Source organism: Chionomys nivalis, chromosome 24 (assembly GCF_950005125.1).
Source record: "Chionomys nivalis chromosome 24, mChiNiv1.1, whole genome shotgun sequence".
Taxonomy (NCBI): domain Eukaryota; kingdom Metazoa; phylum Chordata; class Mammalia; order Rodentia; family Cricetidae; genus Chionomys; species Chionomys nivalis.
The window spans coordinates 19,708,055-19,731,167 of record NC_080109.1 but is presented as its reverse complement, the minus strand read 5'-3'; the positions used below and the strand labels follow the sequence as shown (position 1 = coordinate 19,731,167).

The following is a 23,113-nucleotide window of genomic DNA, read 5'->3' as shown; positions in this document are numbered from 1 at the left end:
TTGCTTTCCTGTGAGTTCTTTATGAGACTGGGCTGGGAGGGGGGTACTGAAAATTTGATATCAGAACAGTACCGCCCTTTAAAGCATTGTCCACTAAGGGTTTAAATGCCATTTGGACATCTGTATTCCTGATGGCTAACCTGGGGCATCCACTTGACGGGGTCCGGAACTGACAGCGAGATAAGACTACGAGATAACAGGTTGTGAGGAGTTATCTGGAAAAAGGCTAGCCCTTGCGAATGTAGGTGAGGGGTTATCTGGACAAAAACTAGCCCCTGAGAAAGAGGGTGAGGGGGTTATCTGGATAGAGGTGAACCCCTGATGTGTATGAGGGTTTTGTTTCGGTTATTCGAAAGTGGGTAGATCCACATCACATGGCATCTTCTAATAGCAGCTGTCTCAGTCTCTGCTCTATGGCTGTGAAGAGACACATGACCAAGGTGACTCTTATGAAAGAAAACATTTAATTGGGGCTGGCTTACAGTTTCAGAGGTTTAGTCTGTTATCATCATGGTGGGGAGCATGGTAGCCTGCAGACAGGTGCTGGAGTAGCAGCTGATCCACAGGCAGAGAGATGGGGCCTAGCATGGGCTTCTGAAACATCAAAACACATCTCCAGTGAACTACTTCCTCAAAAAAAACAAAAAACCAAAAACCTAAGGATTCAAATATATGAGCCTGTGGGGGGAGGCATTCTTATTCAAAACACCACAACAGTCACAAGTAAGGTGTCCCAGGGGAAAGCTTTGCTTCTTGCCTGCTTGCCCTTGTGCCTCAATTTCCCCTGTTGTTGTTGCTGCTGCCTTTCTTCCCTGACAGAAAAATCCATTTTATTCTGGCTGCTGATATGAAGACCAGGCATCCTTCCCGCCTTGGCACCAGGTTGGAACGGTGGAACTGTCCATCCTCCTGGATCAAGCAGGCACCAGTTTCATCAGTGTGAAGGGAGCTGCTGTTGGACCATCCAAACATCTGTGAGCCAACCTCATAAACCCTTCCAATACATAGTCATTTTGGGTTCTGCTCCTCTAGAGAACGTTGAATAGTACAGTGTCTAAGAAAGCTTGCTGTAAAGCATTCAACACCCGGCTGAAGCCATGTAGCACTAGAATTGTAGTTTGATATGTTGACGTTAGAAATGGAGACTCTATTTGACCATATCATGCTCCAATCCAGGGCTTATGTGACTTTTCAAAGCAAAATTTCTGGAAGGTTTTCACACTTTTCTGGACCTCCTTGGACAGTCAGGTTAGAAATGCTCTTTTTGGCCAGGACCTTTGCTATTTCTAATTGTTGGAGCCATCGCTTCTCCTTAAAGGCGCTACAAGAAAAACAAAGAACAAAAAATAAAAAGACACAATTCACAACCTCTTCCCTGCCCATTGCTGAATATTGAAGGTGATTTTATTATTTTATTTTTTTAATCTTTTTGTTTGTTTGTTTGTTTGTATTTTCAAGACAGGGTTTCTCTGTAGCTTTGGAGCCTGTCCTGGAACTAGCTCTTGTAGACCAGGCTGGCCTCGAACTCACAGAGATCCGCCTGCCTCTGCCTCCTGAGTGCTGGGATTAAAGGCATACACCACCGCTTGGCTGACGGTGATTTCATTGCTGCTTAGTTCGCTTGTCACATAGGCATGGGGGGAAATATAAACTATGGGTCTTTCTAAAGCCAAGGTCTTACAATGAGGCAGGAAGGATATTCTCTCTAAAAAGTGCTAGAACTTTACAAACTGCCACTAGAAACTGAAAACCACACAAGTTTGTGGGGAATTTTCTGGGTTATAACAACATTTTTTTGTGTGTGTGTTGGGCTTACTTCTTGCTTTATCTCAGTGGTTATGTCTTTCTGAACCCTCTAACTGGGTTAACCCATCGATACTGGCCATAGAATTAACTCTTAAACCTAGAAACAGTCACTCCGAGTTGTTAGTTTTTCTAACAGGGAGCCATGTGGTGGATGAGAGATCGAGATGGATAGGCAAGCCATTCAGAGTGAGGTTGGATATTTATTCAGGGAAGGGGAAAGGGGAGAGGGAAGGAGGAAGAGGAGAGAGAGAGAGAGAGAGAGAGAGAGAGAGAGAGAGAGAGAGAGAGAGAGAGAGAGAACAGAGAGGAGGAAAAGGGGGAAGTAGGGAAAAGGGAGAGAGCTGGAAGGGGAAGGGCTCAGACTGGAAGAGGAAGACCTGCTTGCCTCGGAGGTGGATGGAGGAGGGAGTGGGTGGGGCTTGTCTCTAAAAGGGACAGGATAGACCACTACAAATATGTTGAGCAAAACAACCAGGTGGAGGAAGTAAAGAACAGAATAACTCTTGAGTAAGAATAATGGTTGTCTCTGGAAGGACTTGCTGTCATTTTTTTCAAAACACTTCTACACAAGTGGAAACAGAATCTGCCTTGATGTTCACAAAATTGATCAACATAATGTCTTTCTGCTGAACTAGTGTCTCTACGTTAGAGCAGATGCAAAGAAAACATAGAAAGTGAAGTCTTTTAACTGGACTCTGTCAGAAAGAGGCTACGATCATAGACATGTGTGACCACATAAGATCTGCTGACTAGTTTTTTAATTCTTAATTTTTTAAAAATTCTCATAAAATTGGGTTCTAAATTTTGAATTTTACAGCCTAAATTACTCTCCCAACTAGGTGGCAGCAAGTTAGGAGGAAACCAAACCAAACCAGTATGGAAAGGAAAGCAAACCGACGAAGTCCTGTTTTAAATTGCCTTCTCATGATGCTGAGCAAGAAAGAAAAAAGAAAAAAGAAAAAAAAAAAAACCACAGTCATGTGTCTGCACTTCTCTAACCCAGGCACCCAGCTGAATCAGAAATGATTTAATGGGAAGGTTTTATTTTCAGTTATGGATGTGAATGTTCCTGAAAGCCCTCTTGATACACTTCTGTGTCCTCCAACTGTGATAGTCTATCCCCTTAAACGTCAATGCCAATGCTACCGTTCTACCTAGGACAGATCTCTCTCCTGTGAATCCTGTCCCATAAGCCTCCTTATTTGTTTTCAATTTATTCTTTTTTGTCCCTTCTACTTTAATGGCTATTCAGTCTTTGGGGCAGTTTTGATGACAGCCTCCCCTATTTCAGTTTCTTTGTCCCGTGTCCCTTCCTGGGAGCTCAAGGACTGGCTGATAGCACCAGTTGAGTTTTTCCACAGATTTGAGGATGAAATGAGATCCTTTTAGTCCCTGTCTCTCAAGTGCTGGGATTAGAGAGAGGCAAGTGTCACCAGACTCTGCGAGACAAAGTCCTTGATGCTAAGTAAATAAGTAAGCGTTAAAACAACTTGTGTTACTCAGAATGCTGCAGTAGGGCTTCGCGAACATTTCCCTGTCCCAGACCTGCCTTAGCAAACATGCCCTTGCTTGTTTAAAGAGTAAACATTACCTTGCCACAGCTAAGCAGTAGATGGCGTTCTCTCTCGGAGTCCTTCCACTGTGCTCTGAGAAAGATGCGCAGAAGGATCTTAGCAAACGCTTGGCACCGGGCGGAGCGCAGTGGAGCATTCGGTGGGGATAATCCACTCTGGAGACTGGGGGAAGCGGGATCTGGGGGAGATAGGCATTTCTTATGTACTTTTCTTTTCTCCCATTTGGGGCAGTTTTATTTTGCTGGCTTTCTTGTTGATGACGTTGTGGTTCTGAGGACGTATTTGTTTTTACTAAGGATGGGAGTGTGATTTGTTTTCCGGTGTCCCTTTGTGAACTTAGTAAAGAATCGACGGGTTTCCTGCTTGATTGTTGCTTGCAAAGTTGTAGTTTACTCCGAGTGCTTTGCCAGTTCTTGTCTCCAGCCTTGTGCCAGCTCTTGGAAGTCATTTTTGGCTTAGTAAACCCATCCACCACCACGGTGTCTCCAACTTTTGCCCCAGAGATTCTTGCTCTGCCAAGCTGGCTTTTCTGGCCCCTATGACTCTGAGCTCTGAGAATCCACTCTTTTATTTTAATATAAATCCTCATCGGAACTGAAAGTTTTAGAAAAGAAACTGTGGACCACATTTTATTCAGTAAATATAATACACAGGCTTCATGCTGGCGTTTCGCTGCAATGGCCAGGGGCGTTCGCCCGGCTGCATTTTTACATTCAAGGCACAGGACATCGCAGTTGACAAAGGCCTTCAGAATTAGCAGTTGGCCGGCTTCTGCAGCTGCGTGAATAGGGCAGTCAGAGACGTCCGCGTGAAGGGCTTCGTGGCACCAGGCTCGATAAGGGTGAACACCAACCGCCTCGTGTGGCTGCGCGCCCTGCTTCAGAGCCCATTCAGTGAGTTCAGTGTGTCCGTGAAAGGCAGCGATGTACAGGGCTACCCTTTTCTGGTACCTGAATGAGTGCAACAAGTTTGGCAGAAAGGGTTAGTAAGTCAGCAAACAGACAGCAATCAATATTCCTTACGATGCTCATTTATAATGATATTTTATTTATGTTTACTCATTTAACTGTGAGCATAGTTTAGAGGGGTTGGGATGTTGGGTACCGTGGGTAAAACTTCCTGGTGAACCCGTAACTCGGCGCTGTGAGGGCAGAGGTACAATTGCTAGGACTTGCTGCCCGCTGGCCTGCACCGGAGAGAGACCTTGTCTCAAAAGAACACGCTAGAAAGTGATAGAGCGAGACACCTGACATCTGCCTCTGACTTTCATGCATGAGCTCACACACGTGCGCATGCATGCCCAGAATGTACAACACCACACACACACACACATTCACACACACACACACACACACACACACACACAATCAGTTTAGGTCTTGTGAGACAGGGTCTCCCATAGACCACACTGGTCTTGGAGCCACTAGGTAGTTAAAGCTGGCCTTGAACTCCTGATTCTCCCTATCTTCTTGACAGTTGGTGCTGTGGGCATGTGCTACCATACATGAGCTATAGCCTTGTACCTTACCACCCCCGCCACTCCCAATATCTTGCCCAAACTTGAAAGATAAGTCAAACATACATCTTTGAAATCTCAGTTTCCTCACATGAAGCATGTCTACCATGAAATTATTGCACATATGAAGGATAAAACATAAACGCAGTACAGTGCTTGGTCACAGGCAGTATGCTCACTAACACAGTATGAAAAGTGACCCAGGTATTTCTTTGCATTTAGAATATGAAACAGGATCGCAACAGAAGCTGATGGGAAAGTTAAGACTATTTCACGGTTGGTTGCAAGAACTAATTCCTGGCTGTCATTTTATGGAGCCCTTAGAGCGCCTAGCGGTGTCTGCATTTGGTAAAACATGTTCAAATCACCCACAAGAGGGCACTGTTCTAAAACACCTGCCCACTAACAGTTAATTCAACTTTGGGAAGCTGCTGGCTGTAGTAACGCAGTAAAATAGCCACCAGCTTCTCCAAGCCAGCCTTGGTCAACAGTCCCAGACACACATCACCCTTCACGGAAAGCAAAAGAGGGAACTATTGATCCAGCGAGAGGACAGCTTTTTATTCTGATCTCACTAAACTCTTTCATTCATGCAGAATGAGATTCATGTCAGAGGCACGAGAGAGAGTGCAGCTTGGTACCCTGTGTGAGCTGTCCTGATGGTCACTGTATGTTAAGGGCTGACTAGAGACAGTGGCAGGTAACCAAATCAGTTCTTAATAAGGCTTCTAAAGGAAAAGCCTGACTCTTGTCATTTCTAAACTCTAATACAACCAGACTTTGAAATTGAATACCAGCTTATGATTTGAGGACAATATCTGTTGTTCAACCCTGGCATCCAATGAAGAAACCAGTTGCAGTCATATCTTAATGTCAGGGTCAAGGTTGAATGGAGGCTTAGAACAAAGGGACTTAAATCCATCTAACACCTGCTTTGGTTCTCGTACTTGAGTACTGGTCCTTCTTTTGATAAGAATCGCTGGACTTTAGGCTTTTGCCCGAGAAGACATCCCATGAGAAATTCCTTCCATCCATCCCAGACATCCAAACGAAGTGTTCTGCCTGTGGATTGAGAGAGATGATTTACGGTCCAGTCTGTCACTGTGGCTCAGCAATGGATTAAGCTTTAATGATTGCTTTCTCCAAACACAGCGAGAGCTTAGTGAAATGAAGCCTTGAAGTCGGGAGGCAGGGATGGATGCCATTTTCCTTCAGGCCTCTATTGACCGGGGAAAGCTCTTTAACACACTCGGTTTGGGTGAACAGGTTTATCAAATGTGTATACACACCAGGCATTTACTTATAATCCATCATAAAGGATTTATTTTGGGAGCCAACGAGATGACTCAGTGAGTAAAGGTGCTGGATGCCAAGCCTGCCTCCCTCAGTCTGATCCCGGGACCCACATGGTGGAAGGAAAGAACTGACTCCCCCAAGTTAGTCTCTGACCTCCACATGTATTTTGGCACTAAATAAATAAATAAATGTTTAAAAAATATCTGAGACTGGAAAGATGACTCAGTGGTAGAGTGCATATTGCTCTTGCAGGGGATCTGGGATATGAAGTGGCTCACAACCACTTGTAATTCTAGATCCAGGGGTTCTGACCCTTCCTTGTGCATCAGCACTCATGTGCATGTAACCATCCCCCTCCAAACAGACACACAGACAGACACGTGACACACAGACACACACAGAGTTTAAAATAAATGTTTAAAATATTTTAATTGAAAACATTCTTTGATATATATATATATAATTTTATCATTTATAAAAGACTAAAGAAAAATTGCACACTGGTGAGATGGATATACTTGTTTACTTTGACAGAAGATATTAAATCTTGGGGCTAGAGAGATGGCTCAGTGGTTAAGAACACTTTTGACCCTTACAAAGGACCTGAATTTGGTTCCCAGCACCTATATGGTGGCTCGTAATGGCCTGTAACTCCAGCTTCAAGGGATCTGATCAAGTACTGACAACCTCTTCTGACCTTTGTGGACACACACACACACACACATGTAAGTTATGTTTTGTTGTTGTTTGTTTCTCAAGACATGATTTCTCTGTGTAGTCCTGGCTGTCTTGGAACTTGCTCTGTAGACCAGGCTGCCCTTGAACGCAGAGATCTGCCTGCCTCTGCCTCCCAAGCACTGGGGTTAAAGGCATGCGCCACCATCACCCGACTGATAAATATTTTTTTTTAAAAGGAATTAACTCTTGGCTGAGATATAAAATATCTTCAATATTTTTCAGAACTAACTGATATTTTAACTTTCTAATTGTCACCGCCGAGAGTGTGGCTTCACATAACTATATAGCACAGATGCCGAAGGATGTTTAGTGCCATTTCAGAATGTTGGAAGTTCTGTCCTTAATCTCAAGCCAAAATTCCTTAAACAGTGTGCATGTGCAGGTGCATATGCGTGGAGCCTAGAAGTCATTGTTGAGGGTCTTTATTTATTATGTATGTTATTTTTAGAAATTTTATGTGCGTTGGTGTTTTGCCTGCATGATGTGGAATATTCCTTTACACTGTGGGACAATATTTCACTGTCATTGATTTAATAAAAAAACTAAATGGCCAATAGCTAGGTAGGACTTTGGGGACAGAGAGAATGCTGGGAAGAAGAAGGATGGAATCCCGAGGAGTTGCCAGCCAGACACAGAGGAAGCAGGAAAGCATCATGGGCAGAGTAAAGGTAATAAGGCCACATGGCAGAAAGTAAACTAATAGAAACGGGTTACTTTAAGTTAGAAGAGATAGTTAGAAACAAGCCTAAGCTATCGGTCAAGCTTTCATAATTAGTAAGAAGTCTCCATGTGGTTATGTGGGAGCTGGCAGGCAGACCAGAAAAAAATGCCTACACCTGCATGTCTGTTGAAGGTGTCAGATTTTGGAGTTAAAGACAGTTGTTAGCTGCCCTGGAGGTGCTAGGATTTGAACCTAGGTACTCTTAAATGTTGAGTCATATCTCCAGCCCCCCCCCCCCGCCCATACTAGGGTCTTTTAAAATTTACTTTCAACTTTTTTGTTCAGACAGGGCTTCTCTGAAGCTTTGGAGCCTGTCCTGGAACTAGCTCTTATAGACCAGGCTAGGCTAGTCTCGAGCTCACAGAGATCCACCTGCCTCTGACTCCCTAATGCTGGGATTAAAGGTGTGAGCCACCACCACCTGGCATCTACCTTATTTTTAGAGACAGGATCAGCAATTCAACCAGACAAACTGGCCAGCAAACTCCACACAGCTTCTGTCTGTGCCCACTAAAGCTGGGGCTATAGGCATGCTCCATTGCACCTTGGCTTCTCTGTGGGTAGTGGAGCTCAAACCTGGGTCCTCCAGTTTGCAAGGCAAGCACTTTGTCAACTGAGCCATGTCCCCGACTCCCCATTTAGTTTTTTTTTTCCACTTGGAGGTGGAGGCAGTCACTCTCTCTCTGTAGCTCTGGTCAGCTTGACACTTGCCACACAGACCAGCGTGACCTTGGATTTGTGGTGATCCTCCTGTCTTTGCTTCCTAAGTGCTAGAATTAATAAGCACGTACCACCATGGTTGGCTCATTTAGCTGAGCTTCCCCGTGTTGTCAGGGAAATCCTCTCGGTTTATAGTCTCTTATTTTCAGCCTCTCCTAGGGATTAGCATGTTCACAAACCTATAGCTTGATTATTTTCTCCTGGCCTGGAAGCCTAGAATGCCTTCCATTCCTCCTCTCAGACCATTTACAGTTCTGAATCTCACATGCTCCAGGCCACATTCTCCTGAACAACACCTTGTGATCCCATCAGCCTGTACTGCTCTGGTTTGTTGGATTATAATTGAGGATGCGGCCATGGCTCATTTTTTCTCCTTTACTGTAACTGCCCGGCGGGCAGAGGCAGCTTTCGGAGTAGGTATGTATGCTGACTCATTGAGGAACTTCAACCTTTGGTTTTTCTACCTGGACTTGATTGCATTTCCAAAATGTTATTGTCCACTCCTTTGGGAGAGTGATTCATAGTTCGCTTTCAGATAGCAGCAAGGGTGAGAATGCTGTTCAGCATTCCTCTAGGTAAAGCGAGGAGGGCGGCTTCCTAGGGAATGCTGGTGACCCCTTAGGAACGGTAAGAAGCAGATCAGAGTTACCCCAACCCCATACTTTCTTTTTGAGCCTTTCCTCCAATGCCCTGTGTTCTCCAGGTAGCCAGGAGATCTACCTAAACGGTTCCTGGGCTCTCGATTTTGTATCTGAAATCCTCTCTCTCACCCCCACCCCAATCTTATCCCTTCAAATATTTATTTTAAGGGGTTCTTTTCTACATACCATAAATGAACCATTCAGAAACTTTGCTTTTTTTTTTTTTTAATCTGTGAAAGGTGGGTTTGGATGAAGTAATTTTTAAATTCTTCCCAGCTTTAAAATGTCATAATCCAAGAAGTATGCAAGTGAATGAACGTTCTCCAGAAATCATTCGAGTTTTGTTTCCTCTTTTGATCTTTAATTAAAGCATGAGATTATCCAACATCTTCACTTTCTCTGATCAAAAATGGAGACAATAATTGGATATCAAAGTTTTCGATGCTCAGCTCCAAACGAAATGGAAACAGATTGCTAAGCGAAAGAAGAGCCTGGGGAAATATCAGTCAGTGTAGATTTAGCAGTGACAAAAAGCAAAACTATTTAGCTCATGCACGCATACAGAGCCCTGTGTGTTTGTTAAGGGAACTCAAAGTCTCGCAGCAAATATTTTAGCACACTCCCACTGGGGGCGGATGGGTCTTCAGTAAGTACCCAGTCACCTTTCTTTTTTTTTTTTTTTTTTTGGTTTTTCGAGACAGGGTTTCTCTGTGGTTTTGGAGCCTGTCCTGGAACTAGCTCTTGTAGACCAGGCTGGTCTCGAACTCACAGAGATCCGCCTGCCTCTGCCTCCCGAGTGCTGGGATTAAAGGCGTGCGCCACCACTGCCCGGCCCCAGTCACCTTTCGACAAGGTCTGAGTCACTTTCTAGTCTACGAAAGGTAGATCTAGTTCATTTTCTCGTTGATGTTTGGCCAAGAAGATGTGGCCTGACTCTATCGTATTGAAGGAGAGGCTGTGATCTTTCTGTCGGTGGATTCCAGTCCACTAGTGCAGCTTTTCATCTTGCGCAGCACTGCTCTTGAGAAGCTTGTTCTAACAAAACTGGCAACAGTTAAAGATGAGATCATGCAAAGCGAGTTCTGCCACGTGCAGTAAAGCAAAAGGAAACCTAAGCTCATCTGTGCTTGAAATACACTTAGAAGATGAAAATGTTATCACTTGAGTTTTGTCCTTCCACCCCGAGGATATTAGCAAAATACTGCTTTAAGAATTAGCAGAAGAAAGCTGGAGAGACGGCTCAGCAGCTAAGAGCATGATGCTGCTCTTTCAGAGGACCTGGAGTTCAGTTCCCAGCACTTACAGTAAGCGGCTCATAACCACATGCAAGTCCAGCTCCGGGGGACCTGACTCCTTCACTGGCCTCCAAAGGTACCTGTACACATGTACACATACATGTGTTTGCTGTGGAATGATCCGTCTGTACACTGTGAAGATGTGTTGCTCCCTTGCCGATGGCAAGGCAGGACCTTTGGGGGCAGAGAGAAACGCTGGCGAGAAGAGGGGCCGAGTGCCAGGGTCAGGAGGAGACACCGTGAAACGCCATGAGAGACAGAGCGAGCAGGATGGGAAGGGTGTAGACGGGGTAAAGAGTCTTGCGGCAGCACATGGATTAATAGAAATGGGTTAGTGTAAGGTATAAGAGCTAGCTAAGAACAAGCCTAAGCTGTCAGTGGAGCATTTATAATTAATACCAAGTCTCTGTGTGGTCATTTGGGAGCAGCTGGCGGTTCTAATGAAAAACCCATCTACACATATTCTACACACACACACACACACACACACACACATTTTTAAATTAAATATAGGAATAAGCAGAGCTCTGAGATCTTTGTTTCTTACTCTATAGACCCAGATGAAAGAACAAAGTATTGATAATTTACACCTGAGCAGTGTGCCTACTGAGGTTTCAATTTGCAACAGCTCCATTTGTTGTGATTTAATTCGTGATTTTAAATCTTGATAACAAGTATAAAAAGATTATAGGAATAACTCCTTGGCCTCCTGGCCCTAAAAGCACTCCATGTATGTCTTTTTATACTTCTTATTGTTAAACCACACAAGGCATTAACTATTTTAGGGTAACTAAAAGACAGTCTGCATATAAAAAGCTGCTTTCCATTTTCTCCTGAAAAACTGTAAAATCTGGTATCAGAGAACTTTGGTTGCAAAGTGGCTGACGTGAAACATGGTGGGCAGTACCGATATCAGTGCAGTAGTCCCTGAGGGCGTTGCAATCATACATCTCCAGTCCCTCTGGTGTCCGCAGACAGTAGACACTCACGGGGAAGCCACACCTCAAAGTTACCAGCCTTCTCAGGTCGGACACCTTTTTATCCAGAATAGACACACTCTCCATCATTGGCATCATCTCCTGGGTCACAGCATTAAACACATACAGGGTAGGCTTGTCTTCTTTCTGCGGGGAGAGGAGAGGGGACACTCACTGTCTGAAGCTTGTGTTAGGGACACTGGAGTCTGAGCACCTCTGCCTCTCATGACGTGTGTGTGTGTGTGTGTGTGTGTGTGTGTGTGCAAGTGTGTGTGTGCATACTACGCTGTGTTTAAGGCAGAGAGGCTGTGGACTAGCAATCTTTGTTTGTTTGTTCCTTTTATTTTAGAGACCAATAGGAAAGTAGAACTGAGACATCCAAAGAGAAAATGGAAAGTTTGGGGGAATGTTAGCCCTGAGCAAGCCGGGGAAGGGGCGGGGAAGACGAATACCTTCCTCCAGTCTAGAGAAGTGAAACTGGTTTTACTTCCTCTTCGGTGGCCGCAGGACTGTGACATTTTTCTGCAGTGGCTGCTGTTAGCTGGGCACATGCAAGTGCATGACACTGCCTCAGAATATCTCCATCGTGGAAACTTCCTTGAAGCGAATACCTGGCTTCCAGGTCTTTCCTGCACCCTTCAGGCAATCCAGCCACTTACCACATCTTGCATGTAGTCATAGGACTTTGGGAGGTAGAGGCAGGAAGATCAGGAGTTCAAGACCAGCCTCATCCACATGGAAAGTTTTCTATATAACTGTCTCAGAGGACAGAAACCAAGTCAAAGCTAAATTCTTTTCCGGTTCCTCCTGGAGCCTGTTCCTGCTACAAGCTTATAGGATGTTCACTCCCCCCCCCCTTCCCAGATAGCATTGCCATAAATATAATCAATAAACAGCATTGCCATAATATAATCATATAAACATTTCATAAAAATTCTTGGAGGAATGATGCTACTCATGAAACACGTGTTTCCAATGTTTTGATGGAGGACCCGTTTCAGAGACTTAAATTAGTAGAGCCAATTCAGTCTCTCTTCTGTTACACACGAAGCCAGGCCAACAAGCTGAGATGCCGCCTGTGGCCAGTGTGCTGGGTGTTCTGAGTGTAGGTTGTAAAAATCTCACTCCAGGATGCTTCTGCCACCCTTTGGCTCCTTCAGGTGGGTGTCTGCCAAACTTATCTCTGAAATATTTATAGACAGGCAGAAATTACTGTAAAAAGGTAATTGAAAGGCAGTGGAGAGGGACTGGAAAGATGGCTCAGTGGTTAAGAGCACTTACTGCTTTTCGAGAGGACCCAAGTTCAATTCCCAGCACCCACATCAGCACGCCAGGCAGGTCACAACTGCCTGTCAATCCAGTTCTGGGGCTTTGATGCCCTCCTTTGGTCTCTGTTGGCACCCACGTGTGTGTGTGTATCTGTGTGTGTATAGACACATATATACATACATTTTTGGAAGGTAGTAGAGAAAGGAAAATTATAATTTATACAACAGTGGTCTCTTATTTATTTAGAGCCTCCTGATTTCTCTTTAGCTCTCTCATTTATCTTTATCAATAAACACAAACAAACAACAAATGAAAAACAAATAAACAGATAACACACAAGCAGAATGTAGAGGCTTAAGTTGATCTTAACAATTAGCTAGGTTGAGCTCAACAGCAAACCACTACATATCATGTTAGATACGTGTGATTAAAAGCATGTCAGAATATATATTATCCTATAATTGTAAAGAAAAAGGTCTCTAGTCTGTACATACAACTAGGTAATTCTGGAGCAAGTCCTAATGAAGGTGAGCTGAAAAAAATAGCTGGCAGCTTTAGATGGAAATCAGAAGTGACAGGGAAAAAATGCTGTCTATGAAGCTGGATTCTTAGGTCTCCAGAAACATCTTAAAGTCTGCTTGTTTGTTTATAACTTCTTTATTGACTCTTTGGGAGTTTCACATCATGCACCTCCGATCCCCCCATATCCTCCTTACATCCCTACTACACACCCCTACATAAGGAAACAAAACAAAGTGAGCAAGCAATCGAACAAAAGCAAAAACAAAATCAAAACTAACAACAACAACAACAACAACAACAAAAAAAAAACCCTATTTTCCACCCAAAAGGCTGTGATCAAATGTGCTTGATAGCCTGGTGACCTTTGTGCTATCTGTGTGGCTGAGACCACACTGAATCTCCCCAGATCCTTACAAACTTGCCAATCTACAGAACCTATCTTTCTGGACGGTGTCACGTGGAGTCAATCTAGAGAACCCATCTTTATGGGAGATATCATTATGAATTTTACCAAGAGTTTTGATGTGGTATGTCTTCAGCTTTATTGTGCACATGGGATTGAGTTATTTACTACCAGAAAAATTTCACTAAATTGTGCTGTGCTTAAATACGCCTAAAATAAACTACCTAGGAACAGACTCTCAAAGTCTGAACACCTGCGACTTGAATGGAATTACCTACCCTCTTGCCTCCTGCAGTCAGAGTCCACAGGTGTCAATTAATGGCAACTCGCTAATGAAATGCTACACTAGAAAGCATCATAAAATAAGGCATCCCTCTGTAAGATAAGACATCTATGGACCAACAGGATGGCCATGTAGGGTAATAACACTTACCACCAATTTTGATGACCTAGTTCGATACCAGAGATGGGAGGAGAAAACAGCTCCCTCAAGCTGTCTTCTGACCTCCTCATGCACATTATAGCAAGTGCATATACAAAAATACATAAATAAGCAACTTTTTAAAAAGAGATAGGGTGCCCGTGAAAGAAGGCATCTCTCTGCATTCGTACGTGATATTACTCCCCAAACATTCTGAATTAAGACAGGTTGTTTAGTTATATCCAAGTACGTCAGATGCTGTTAGAGAAACAGCACCATAAATAACTCATAGTTGGGCACATGTAAGATTAAAATTTTCCCTTTGGAAATAAAAACACAAGCAAACAAATATACCATGTTAGAGGACAAACTCAAAATAGTCTACTCTTCAGTACAAATAAATGTAGCCTATTTCAAGAGCATAATTCTCTTTTTGTTTCAAAAAGTAGATGCAAATCCACTGAAAATAATGAGAAGGAAAAGTTTTTATTAAAAAGGACAGTGCAAATTGAGGTTGACGTAAATCTGAATTCTGCTAAAACTTTGCCTCAAAAATTTGCAGACACCAATTAACAGAAATATACCCTACCTGTTCCAGACTGAACAAAAGGGGAAGTAATATCTAGTTTTTTTAAATGGGGTGAATCCCACTTGAGAAATCAAATGAACTTCTCCTTTTGTACAGCAGCTGTCCAGGAAAAGGAGTGCATGGAAACGGAGCTAACTCAGTTCTGTAACTTTGTTATGGCCCCATGTCCATGACACAGAAAGGTATTCTATGGGCTACCAAAAGGGAAGAGTAAAAAAAACCACAAAACCTTTGATCTACAATCTGCTCTGCCTGCAAAATATGCTAGGTCATGGTGGCATAAACCCACAAACCTTGTGGGAGTAGCCAAGTGATGTCTGATTTGACTTAAGGTCCACTCTATGAGAAAGAACTTGACACTGCTTGGGTGGCCAAGAACCAGAGTCTAGATAGCTCAGAAATCTAGGATAAAGCCAAATACTGTTGTGCGACAATCTCTCTGTATACTGTGAAGAGTTGTCACTCAGATTGGTTTAATAAAAAGTTGAATGACCAATAGCCAGGCAGGATTTTCAGGGCAGAGAGGATGCTGGGAGGAAGAAGGGAAGAGATGCAGAGAGTAGCCCGTCAGAGATGGGGGATGCAGGAAAGCAACATGGACAGTACAGAGTAAAAGTAATAAAGCCATGAGGCAAAAGGTAAATTAATAGAAATGGGTTCATTTAAGTTGTAAGAGCTGGTTAGAAACAAGCCTAAGCTATTGGCCAGTTTTTATAATTAATAATAAGTCTCCATGTCATTATTGGAGAGCCAGCAGCATTACTGATGAAAGGTCTGACTACAAAATACTTCTGTCCTAAAAAGAAAAAAGTAACAATAAAATGATTCCTAATGATATTCTGCAATACTCATAGATCAGTGCCTTATTCAACCATCGTTAGAGATGCTTTCTCTTGCAGCAGATGGAAATAATTACAGAGATCTACAGGCAGACTTTATGCAAGCTAGGGAAGGGGAGACCTTGGAACACACATCTCTAAATGAGATGTCACCATCAAATCCCTCCCCTCAGAGCTCAGGGAGCCCTGCAGAAGGGATACAGAGGAGTGGGAGAGACAGAGATGACAGAGAACACAAGAATAACAAGGCCCTCTAAAACGTCTGCGTAAAGCTCATACCAACTCAGAGACTGACTCAGAATCACTGGGCCTGCATGGGTCTTCACCAGGTCCTTTGACTATAGCTTTCAGTTTGGTATTTTTATGGGACTCCTGAGTGGGTAAATGAAAGGGATCTCTGATTCTTGTGCCTTCTCTTTTAATTTACGATGGACTTGTTTTTGTCCAATTTTAACATGATGCGTTTTGTTTTATCTTATTGCATTTTGTTAAAAAAAGGAAACAGCAGACATTGGGATTGTCCTAGTGATAGCAATTCTGATGCATCCCTGTCCTGGTCACAAGGCTGCCAGCATACCTAGTGCCTAAGACCTAAGCAATGGCCGTACAGATACACTCAGCTGTTGAGAGCTTGCAGAGAACCTGAGATTGGTTCCCAACACCCACATGGCAGCTCTCAACCACCTAGAACTGTAGCAACAGGGGTCTGATGTCTTCTTTTCTTCAACCCCTCCCATATATGTGTGTGTGTATGAAAATATTCAAAAATAAAAAAAAAGTTTGAATCTAGGGTTGGCATCTCAGAACAAGCTCTCTGGTCCTGTTTAGATGCCATTTCTGGCTATGTGACTTCAGATCCTCACTTTCTATTCTTTCTCAAGAGATTGTCCTCTACCTGGTAGCATTGGATATGTCTTTTTCCATTTAAGTTATCTGTGGTCTTTTTCTACTGCTTTTATAAGTATGGTGTCGGAGAATGAGAAAAATCTAACATTGCCTCAAGGTTAGAGAGGGATGGGAATGCTATGCAGAGGGAGGGAATCGGGTCCTGAGAGCATCACAGAGCCCTGCACTGAAGCGTGGACAGTGATCGTATTATCTTTTATACTTGGCCCTTCAAGACTATGTCTACAGGAATAGTGGGAAATAGACTATTTTAAAATGTATTTAACAGTAGATCAGCTAAATATTTGCCTAAGATCTTATCACACAAGCAATTTTTCATAACCTACACAAAAATATAAGCACAATAAAAAGCAACTACATTGATTTTGTTTTATGACATATGTCTATGGGTACATGTTTAAAAAGAAGAATTGCTGACTTGATAAACTTTTGAACTCAGCTAGAGTTTCTGGCTTTTATCACATTCATAGCTTATGCTAAAGTAAGTTAAAGGCTTTAGCTCTCCTGGATTCTCAGAACTGACTTACACATAGCACTATAATTCAATGTTACAGAACAAGGACTTTACTTGAATTTGTATATATTTAGTTATGTAGTAAAGTAATAACATGTTTGGAAAGCAGTCTTTGGTTGCCTTAGATCAAATGTATGTTGGAATCTTTTTCAATGGAGATTTTTTTTATTATTGTAAGTACATTTTTGGCAGCTTTTATATCCATATAGTAAACACTGTGGATTTCAGGAATAGCCTATTTAATCATCTAACTGAAACAGGAACTGACATTTATGCAATTCTTTCTTCTTTAGATTAAAGACACACTATATTCCTTCTTAAAGTTTTGATAATGAACTGTAGGTGTAACTCCAATGGACAGAATGAAGAAGAAAATCAGTAAAATGCCCACAAAATGTGAGAATTTCTAATGAAACCCTGTATTGATCAGCATGCTAATCATAACCACGTTCTGTCTCAACTCTCTCCAATAAACTATTTGCCACCATTAGTCTATTCCTTGCATTGTAATTTTGAACCCATAAAAATATTAGAGTTCAGTGTAGAGCTTGCAGCATTTGCATGGGTGTTGATGTATTGGCAGTACTTGTGAAATGTTTTTGTCAGCATAACTGACAATATAGACTGCTCTTAGGGATGGAAGCTAGAGCCAGAGCTGGGAGACTTTACTATATATTTTCTTTTGTAGGTTTTTTGTTTGTTTGTTTGTTTTGTTTTGTTTTGTTTTTCGAGACAGGGTTTCTCTGTGGCTTTGGAGCCTGTCCTGGAACTAGCTCTTGTAGACCAGGTTGGTCTCGAACTCACAGAGTGTTGAAATAGGAGTGGCGGGCTAAGTTCCTGGCACCTGGCCACCTGCATGGCTAGCTTTATACCCGAAATAATTACACGGAAACTGTATTCTTCTAAACACTGCCTGGCCCATTAGTTTTAACTTTTTTTTAATATTTATTTATTTATTATGTATACAATATTATGTCTGTGTGTATGTCTGCAGGCCAGAAGAGGGCACCAGACCCCATTACAGATGGTTGTGAGCCACCATGTGGTTGCTGGGAATTGAACTCAGGACCTTTGGAAGAGCAGGCAATGCTCTTAACCTCTGAGCCATCTCTCCAGTCCTAGTTTTAACTTCTTATTGGCTAGCTCTTACATATTGATCTAACCTCTGTTGAAGGAGCTGCGGGCCACATTCCTGCCGCCCGGCTCCTGGCCACCAGCTAGCTTATGCCCCGAAATAATTACACGGAGACACGGAAACTGTATTCTTTTGAACACTGCTTGACCCATTAGTTTTAACCTCTTATTGGCTAGCTCTTACATATTGATCTAACCCATTTCTGATATTCTGTGTAGCCCCACAAGGTGGCTTACCAGGGAGATCTTAACCTGCGTCTGTGTCCGGTGGGAGAATCATGGCGACTCACTGAATCTGCTTCTTTCTCCCAGCATTCTGTTCTGTTTACTCCACCTACCTAAGGGTTGGCCTATCAAATGGGCCTAGGCAGTTTCTTTATTAATTAACCAATGAAAGCAACAGATTAGAAAGAAATCACTCCCACATCAACAGAGATTCACCTGCCTCTGCCTCCCAAGTGCTGGGATTAAAGGCATGTGCCACCACGGCCCGGCCCTTTTGTAGCTTTTGAATTGAGAACCATGGACATATATTCACTAGTTGAAAATAGATGAAATTTAAGTTCTTAATAATAAAGACCAAGGCAGTCCTTAGTTAAATAAAAACACTCTTAATACATTCTATATGTCCAGCTATTAAATCCCCCTTGCCAGTTCAAATGTTAGAATTGAACTGAGTCTAAGCTAGCAAACAGTTAAAAGAAAAGAAAAAAAAGCATAACAAAACAAAACAAAAAGCCCAAAACTTGGGGCTAGAGAGGGCTTGGTGGTTCAGAGCACTGGCTGGTCTTCCAGGGGACCCATGTTTGAATTTTGAGTTTCATTACCCAAACAGAAGTTCAAAACCATCTCTAAATCTAGTTCCATGGGCTCTGACAGCCTCTTCTGACCTCCAAAGGCACCTGGCACACATGTGATACACAGAAATACACTCTGGAAAAATGCCTACACACATGCAACAATAAATAAATAAAAATCTGGACTCTTATCATCACTAGGCAGCGCACGGAGATTGTAGGGAGGCGATCTGTGTAGCTGTGCAGTGCCTGAACATGGTATAGGAACCCACATGAAGTCATGAGGAGAAGAGGGCTCTAGCAGCACACGCTCGTAACCCTAACATCTTGACTCAAAAGTCTGAGGCCAGCCTGGGATACATAGCAAGACCCTGTCAGAGAAAGAAAAGAAAAGAAATATAATTTGGTTTGCTTTAAAAGTATTTTCTGGGTATTAGAGAGAGAAAATTGGAGACTTCACAGTCATCTTAATTTCATTTTTTGGTAGTTAAACACTCTTTAAAATATAAGGAATATGTAAATAATAAATGCTCAGGAAACATCAAAATTATATAAATGGAGTAATACAATCTTTAGCATTTTGTGACATGTCTTTAGTACTTAATAAAGAAGAATATCTTTTAAAACATCTTAGTTAATTGTGTAAGCATATTAAGAATTAATTTTGAGCCGGGCAGTGGTGGCACATGTCTTTAATCCCAGCACTCGGGAGACAGAGACAGGTGGATCTCTGTGAGTTCAAGGCCAGCCTGGTTTACAAGAGCTAGTTCCAGGACAGGCTCCAAAGCTACAGAGAAACCCTGTCTCAAAAAACCCCCCCAAAAAAAAAAGAAAAAAAAAAACCAAAAAAAAAAATTAATTTTGAGCATCATAAAAATTTTTACTGCTAAGTAGGAAAAGATAAGTGTCACATTTTAAGGGGATGAGAACTCATGCTTTCAGGGGTTGGAAATGAGTGTAAGATACTATTTCTACCCCGCATAAACAACAGCTCTTAATTGGGTCACTTGCCCCACTAAAAACTAATTTCAAATTAGAGATATTGAGCCCAGGAAATCCCAAAGTACATGGTTTTGTATATTTTAGAGCTAGGATTCTATAAAGTTCTTAATGAAAGCTGAGCCCAGGATCCCCAGTTATGTGCCATGAATTAAGGGCACCCTACAAATGGGAAATACATTTCTCCTGCACATACGCCTAGTTCTGAAGGCTGCTTTGTACTTGGATATAGACACTGTCCTAGGGTTTCTACTGTGATGAAACACAGTGGCCAAGAACAACTTGGGGTGGAAAGAGTTTGTTTCAGCTTATCCTTTCACATCTCAGTCCACCACTGAAGGACGTCAGGGCAGGAACTGAAGCAGGGCAGGAACCTGGAGGCAGGAGCTGATGCAGTGGCTATGGAAGAACACTGTTCAGCCCGTGTGTGGCACCACCCCCTGTGGGATGGATCCCTCATCAATCGTCAATCAAGAACATGTCCCACAGGCTTGCCCACAGCCTAGTCTGGTAGGGATGTTTCCTTAATTGAGGCTTCCTCTTTCCAGATAATTCTAGCTAATGTCAAGTTGTCATAAAACTAGCCAGCACATTCTTCCTGTTACTGAGAAATTTCTCTTTGTCATGCCGCTGTCCCCAATTCTTATGACCAGGGAAGTGACCTCATCTGTCTTACTGTACAGACATACTAGAGCCATCCATTAGACTCTGATTTACGATGAGTCCTGTATGGTGTGATGAGGCAGATGGCAAAGGGATGAGGTGAGAAAGAGAGACGGAACAGACGGGACAGAGGGAATGCTGTGTCCATATCTTACTACCCTTAGCAGGCATGAAGCATGCAGAAGACCATGAGTACCAATGGAAAAGAGGAGAATGTAAGACAAGAAGGGCTGGGGAGATGGGTCAGTGTTAAGAGTGAGTACCATTCCTGCAGAGAACTTAAGTTTGGTTCTCAGAACTCATGCCTGGCAGCTCACAACTGTCCATAACTCTATCTCTGGGGCAATCCAGTGGCTCTGGCCTCCCATGGCACCTGGCCTCATGTGATACATACACATACATAAAAGTAAATCTTGAGGAGCTGGAAAGATGGCACAGGGGTCAATAGAAGGTACTGCTCTTACAGATGGCCTGAGTTTGGTTCCCAGAACCCATATCCAGTGGCTTACAATCACCTGTAGCTCTAACATCAGGGTATCCAACAGCCTTTTCGGGCCTCCTCAAGCACCATCTGTGCACTCAAACACATAGGATAAAGTAAATAAATCTAAATTCTAAAAAAAAAAAACTTTAAAAAATGGGTAAAAAAGAAAGCAATATTTATTTTATTCTTTTTGGTAGGATCTTGTTATATAGCCCAAACTACCCTCAATGATGATCCTCCTGCCTCTGCCTCAGAAGCACTGGGAGTATAGGTATGCATCAGCCACACCAGCCTATGCAAAGCTTTTTCTACATTGTGAAACTACTTAGTTGAGCCATCCACAACTTATCTCAAAACGTGAGAGACATCTCGAGCAAACGTTATTCTATCATACCTTAACGAAGCATTTGAGAGTTGCGCAGAAAGATATCCCAACATCTGACAGCCTCCAGTTGTTCCTTAGGGCAGCTCCGGCGTACATCAGCTCTAAATACCACCTGCCTTGTTGGTCTTCAGAAAGAGGAATGTGGAAATAATCCTTAAAGGGCAACAACCGCTTATGAAAACAGCCCGTCTCTTTATTAGCAGACCAAGAATACAGTGCTCCCCTCCCCCCTTCCTTTCATCTTTCCCTCTTTCCCTCCCTCCCTCCTTCTCTCCCTTCTCCTTCCCTCCCTTCCCAATGGTGTTATGATTATTTTAGAAGAAATGGAAGGAAGATTGGATAGGGCTCTTGACTTGGACCCTATTGCTCCCCCAAAGCTTATAAATAAGATTTTAGTTGGGGGAAAAAAAAAACCTGAACCTTCATTTTAAATTTTTTATTTTATGTGTGTGAGTGCTTTGCTCGCATGTATATCTGTGTACCACATGTGTGCCTGGAGCCCAGAAATGCTAGAAGAGGGCACTGGAGCGCCTGGAACTGGAATTACAGATGATAGTGAGTTGCCATGTGAGTCCTGGGAATTGAACTCAGGTCCTCTGACAAAACCGCCATTGCTCTTCACCACTGAACCATCTCTCCAGTTGCTACTGCTTTGTTTTTGTTAACTCTAAGTGAATTTGAGATCCTAGCATCCAGAGTGCTAGGATTATAAGCACGCAGCACCATGCCTTCTGTGGTATCTTTTTATATTATGTGTTTTATGCATTTAACAACATTCTGAGAGGGAGTTAATCTGCTTTATCAAACTCCCAACAGATCCATGATGCATAGTGGATACTATCTCCTGTACTAGATCCAGACTGCAATAATCTCCCCACTATTAGCAATCATACTCAATATAGCTGGCTGTGGTGGCACACATCTTTATTCCCAGCACTCAGTAGGCAGAGGCAGGCACTCTGAGTTTGAGGTCAGCTTGGTCTACAGTCAGAGGTACACAGTGAGGCCCCATTTTGTAAAACAAAGCAAAGCACAAAAGAAATACTCCTTAGGGCTGGAGAGATGGCTCAGTGGTTAAGAGCATTGCCTGCTCTTCCAAAGGTCCTGAGTTCAATTCCCAGCAACCACATGGTGGCTCACAACCATCTGTAAAGAGGTCTGGCGCCCTCTTCTGGCCTTCAGGTATACAGACAGAATATTGTATACATAATAAATAAATATTTGAAAAAAAAAAAAAGAAATACTCCTTAATGAATGAGAATGACCACCTCTAAATTAAACTTTTCATGACTGTCTCTTATTCTGGCAGTGTTGCTGTGGGTAGAATGCCCTCTCTGCACCTCAGCTTCCTCTGAATACAAAAGAAAACAGAAGCCCATAAGTTCACTGTCTTCTCTATCTCCTGAATCCTTTGGTTTCTCATATCTGCTTGCTCCCCGAACAAGGTGTTTATTTGTCAGACAGCTGGCACTCTTCTTGCATGTATTAAAGCTAGTGTTGCACTTTCTACTTTTATGAACAATTGCAATAAACTATCTGGTCCAGGCACAACCCATGAACTTAGTAAAGTGAAGTGAAACTTGACAACTCCTCCAATCCCAGAGTTTACTGACTCAGTGTGTTTTCTTATCTAAGATCTCCAAATGTACCAGATTCTTATCAATATAGTATGCAAACAAATAGGGATATTTTCCTAAACCTCCTTGTTCCTTGTGCTAGAAATGGATCCGATAGGGTCTCTATCCTGCACATTTTAAACTGTAAGGCATAATGAAACTCCAACCCATTTTAGTGACCCCTGACTAAATACATACCTTTACCATCTGCTTGATGGCTTCCACAGATTCGTGTGCAGAAACATCAAACGCCTCAAAAGATCCTTCAAAAGCCACAAAAATCCTCAT

The 23,113-nt window shown here is 42.7% G+C and overlaps 1 protein-coding gene across 1 annotated transcript; it reads right to left on the bottom strand.

The window, feature by feature from the left end:
* Positions 1–371: 371 nt before the first annotated feature.
* On the bottom strand, positions 372–23,113 carry Ankub1 (ankyrin repeat and ubiquitin domain containing 1). The gene is made up of 6 exons (XM_057757228.1): positions 23,024–23,113; positions 21,219–21,362; positions 11,215–11,431; positions 5,844–5,958; positions 3,398–4,330; positions 372–1,321 (listed from the first exon to the last, which is right to left on the bottom strand). Exons 1-6 carry the CDS (start codon positions 23,111–23,113, stop codon positions 1,192–1,194), a joined length of 1,629 nt encoding a protein of 542 aa, XP_057613211.1. The 3' UTR covers positions 372–1,191.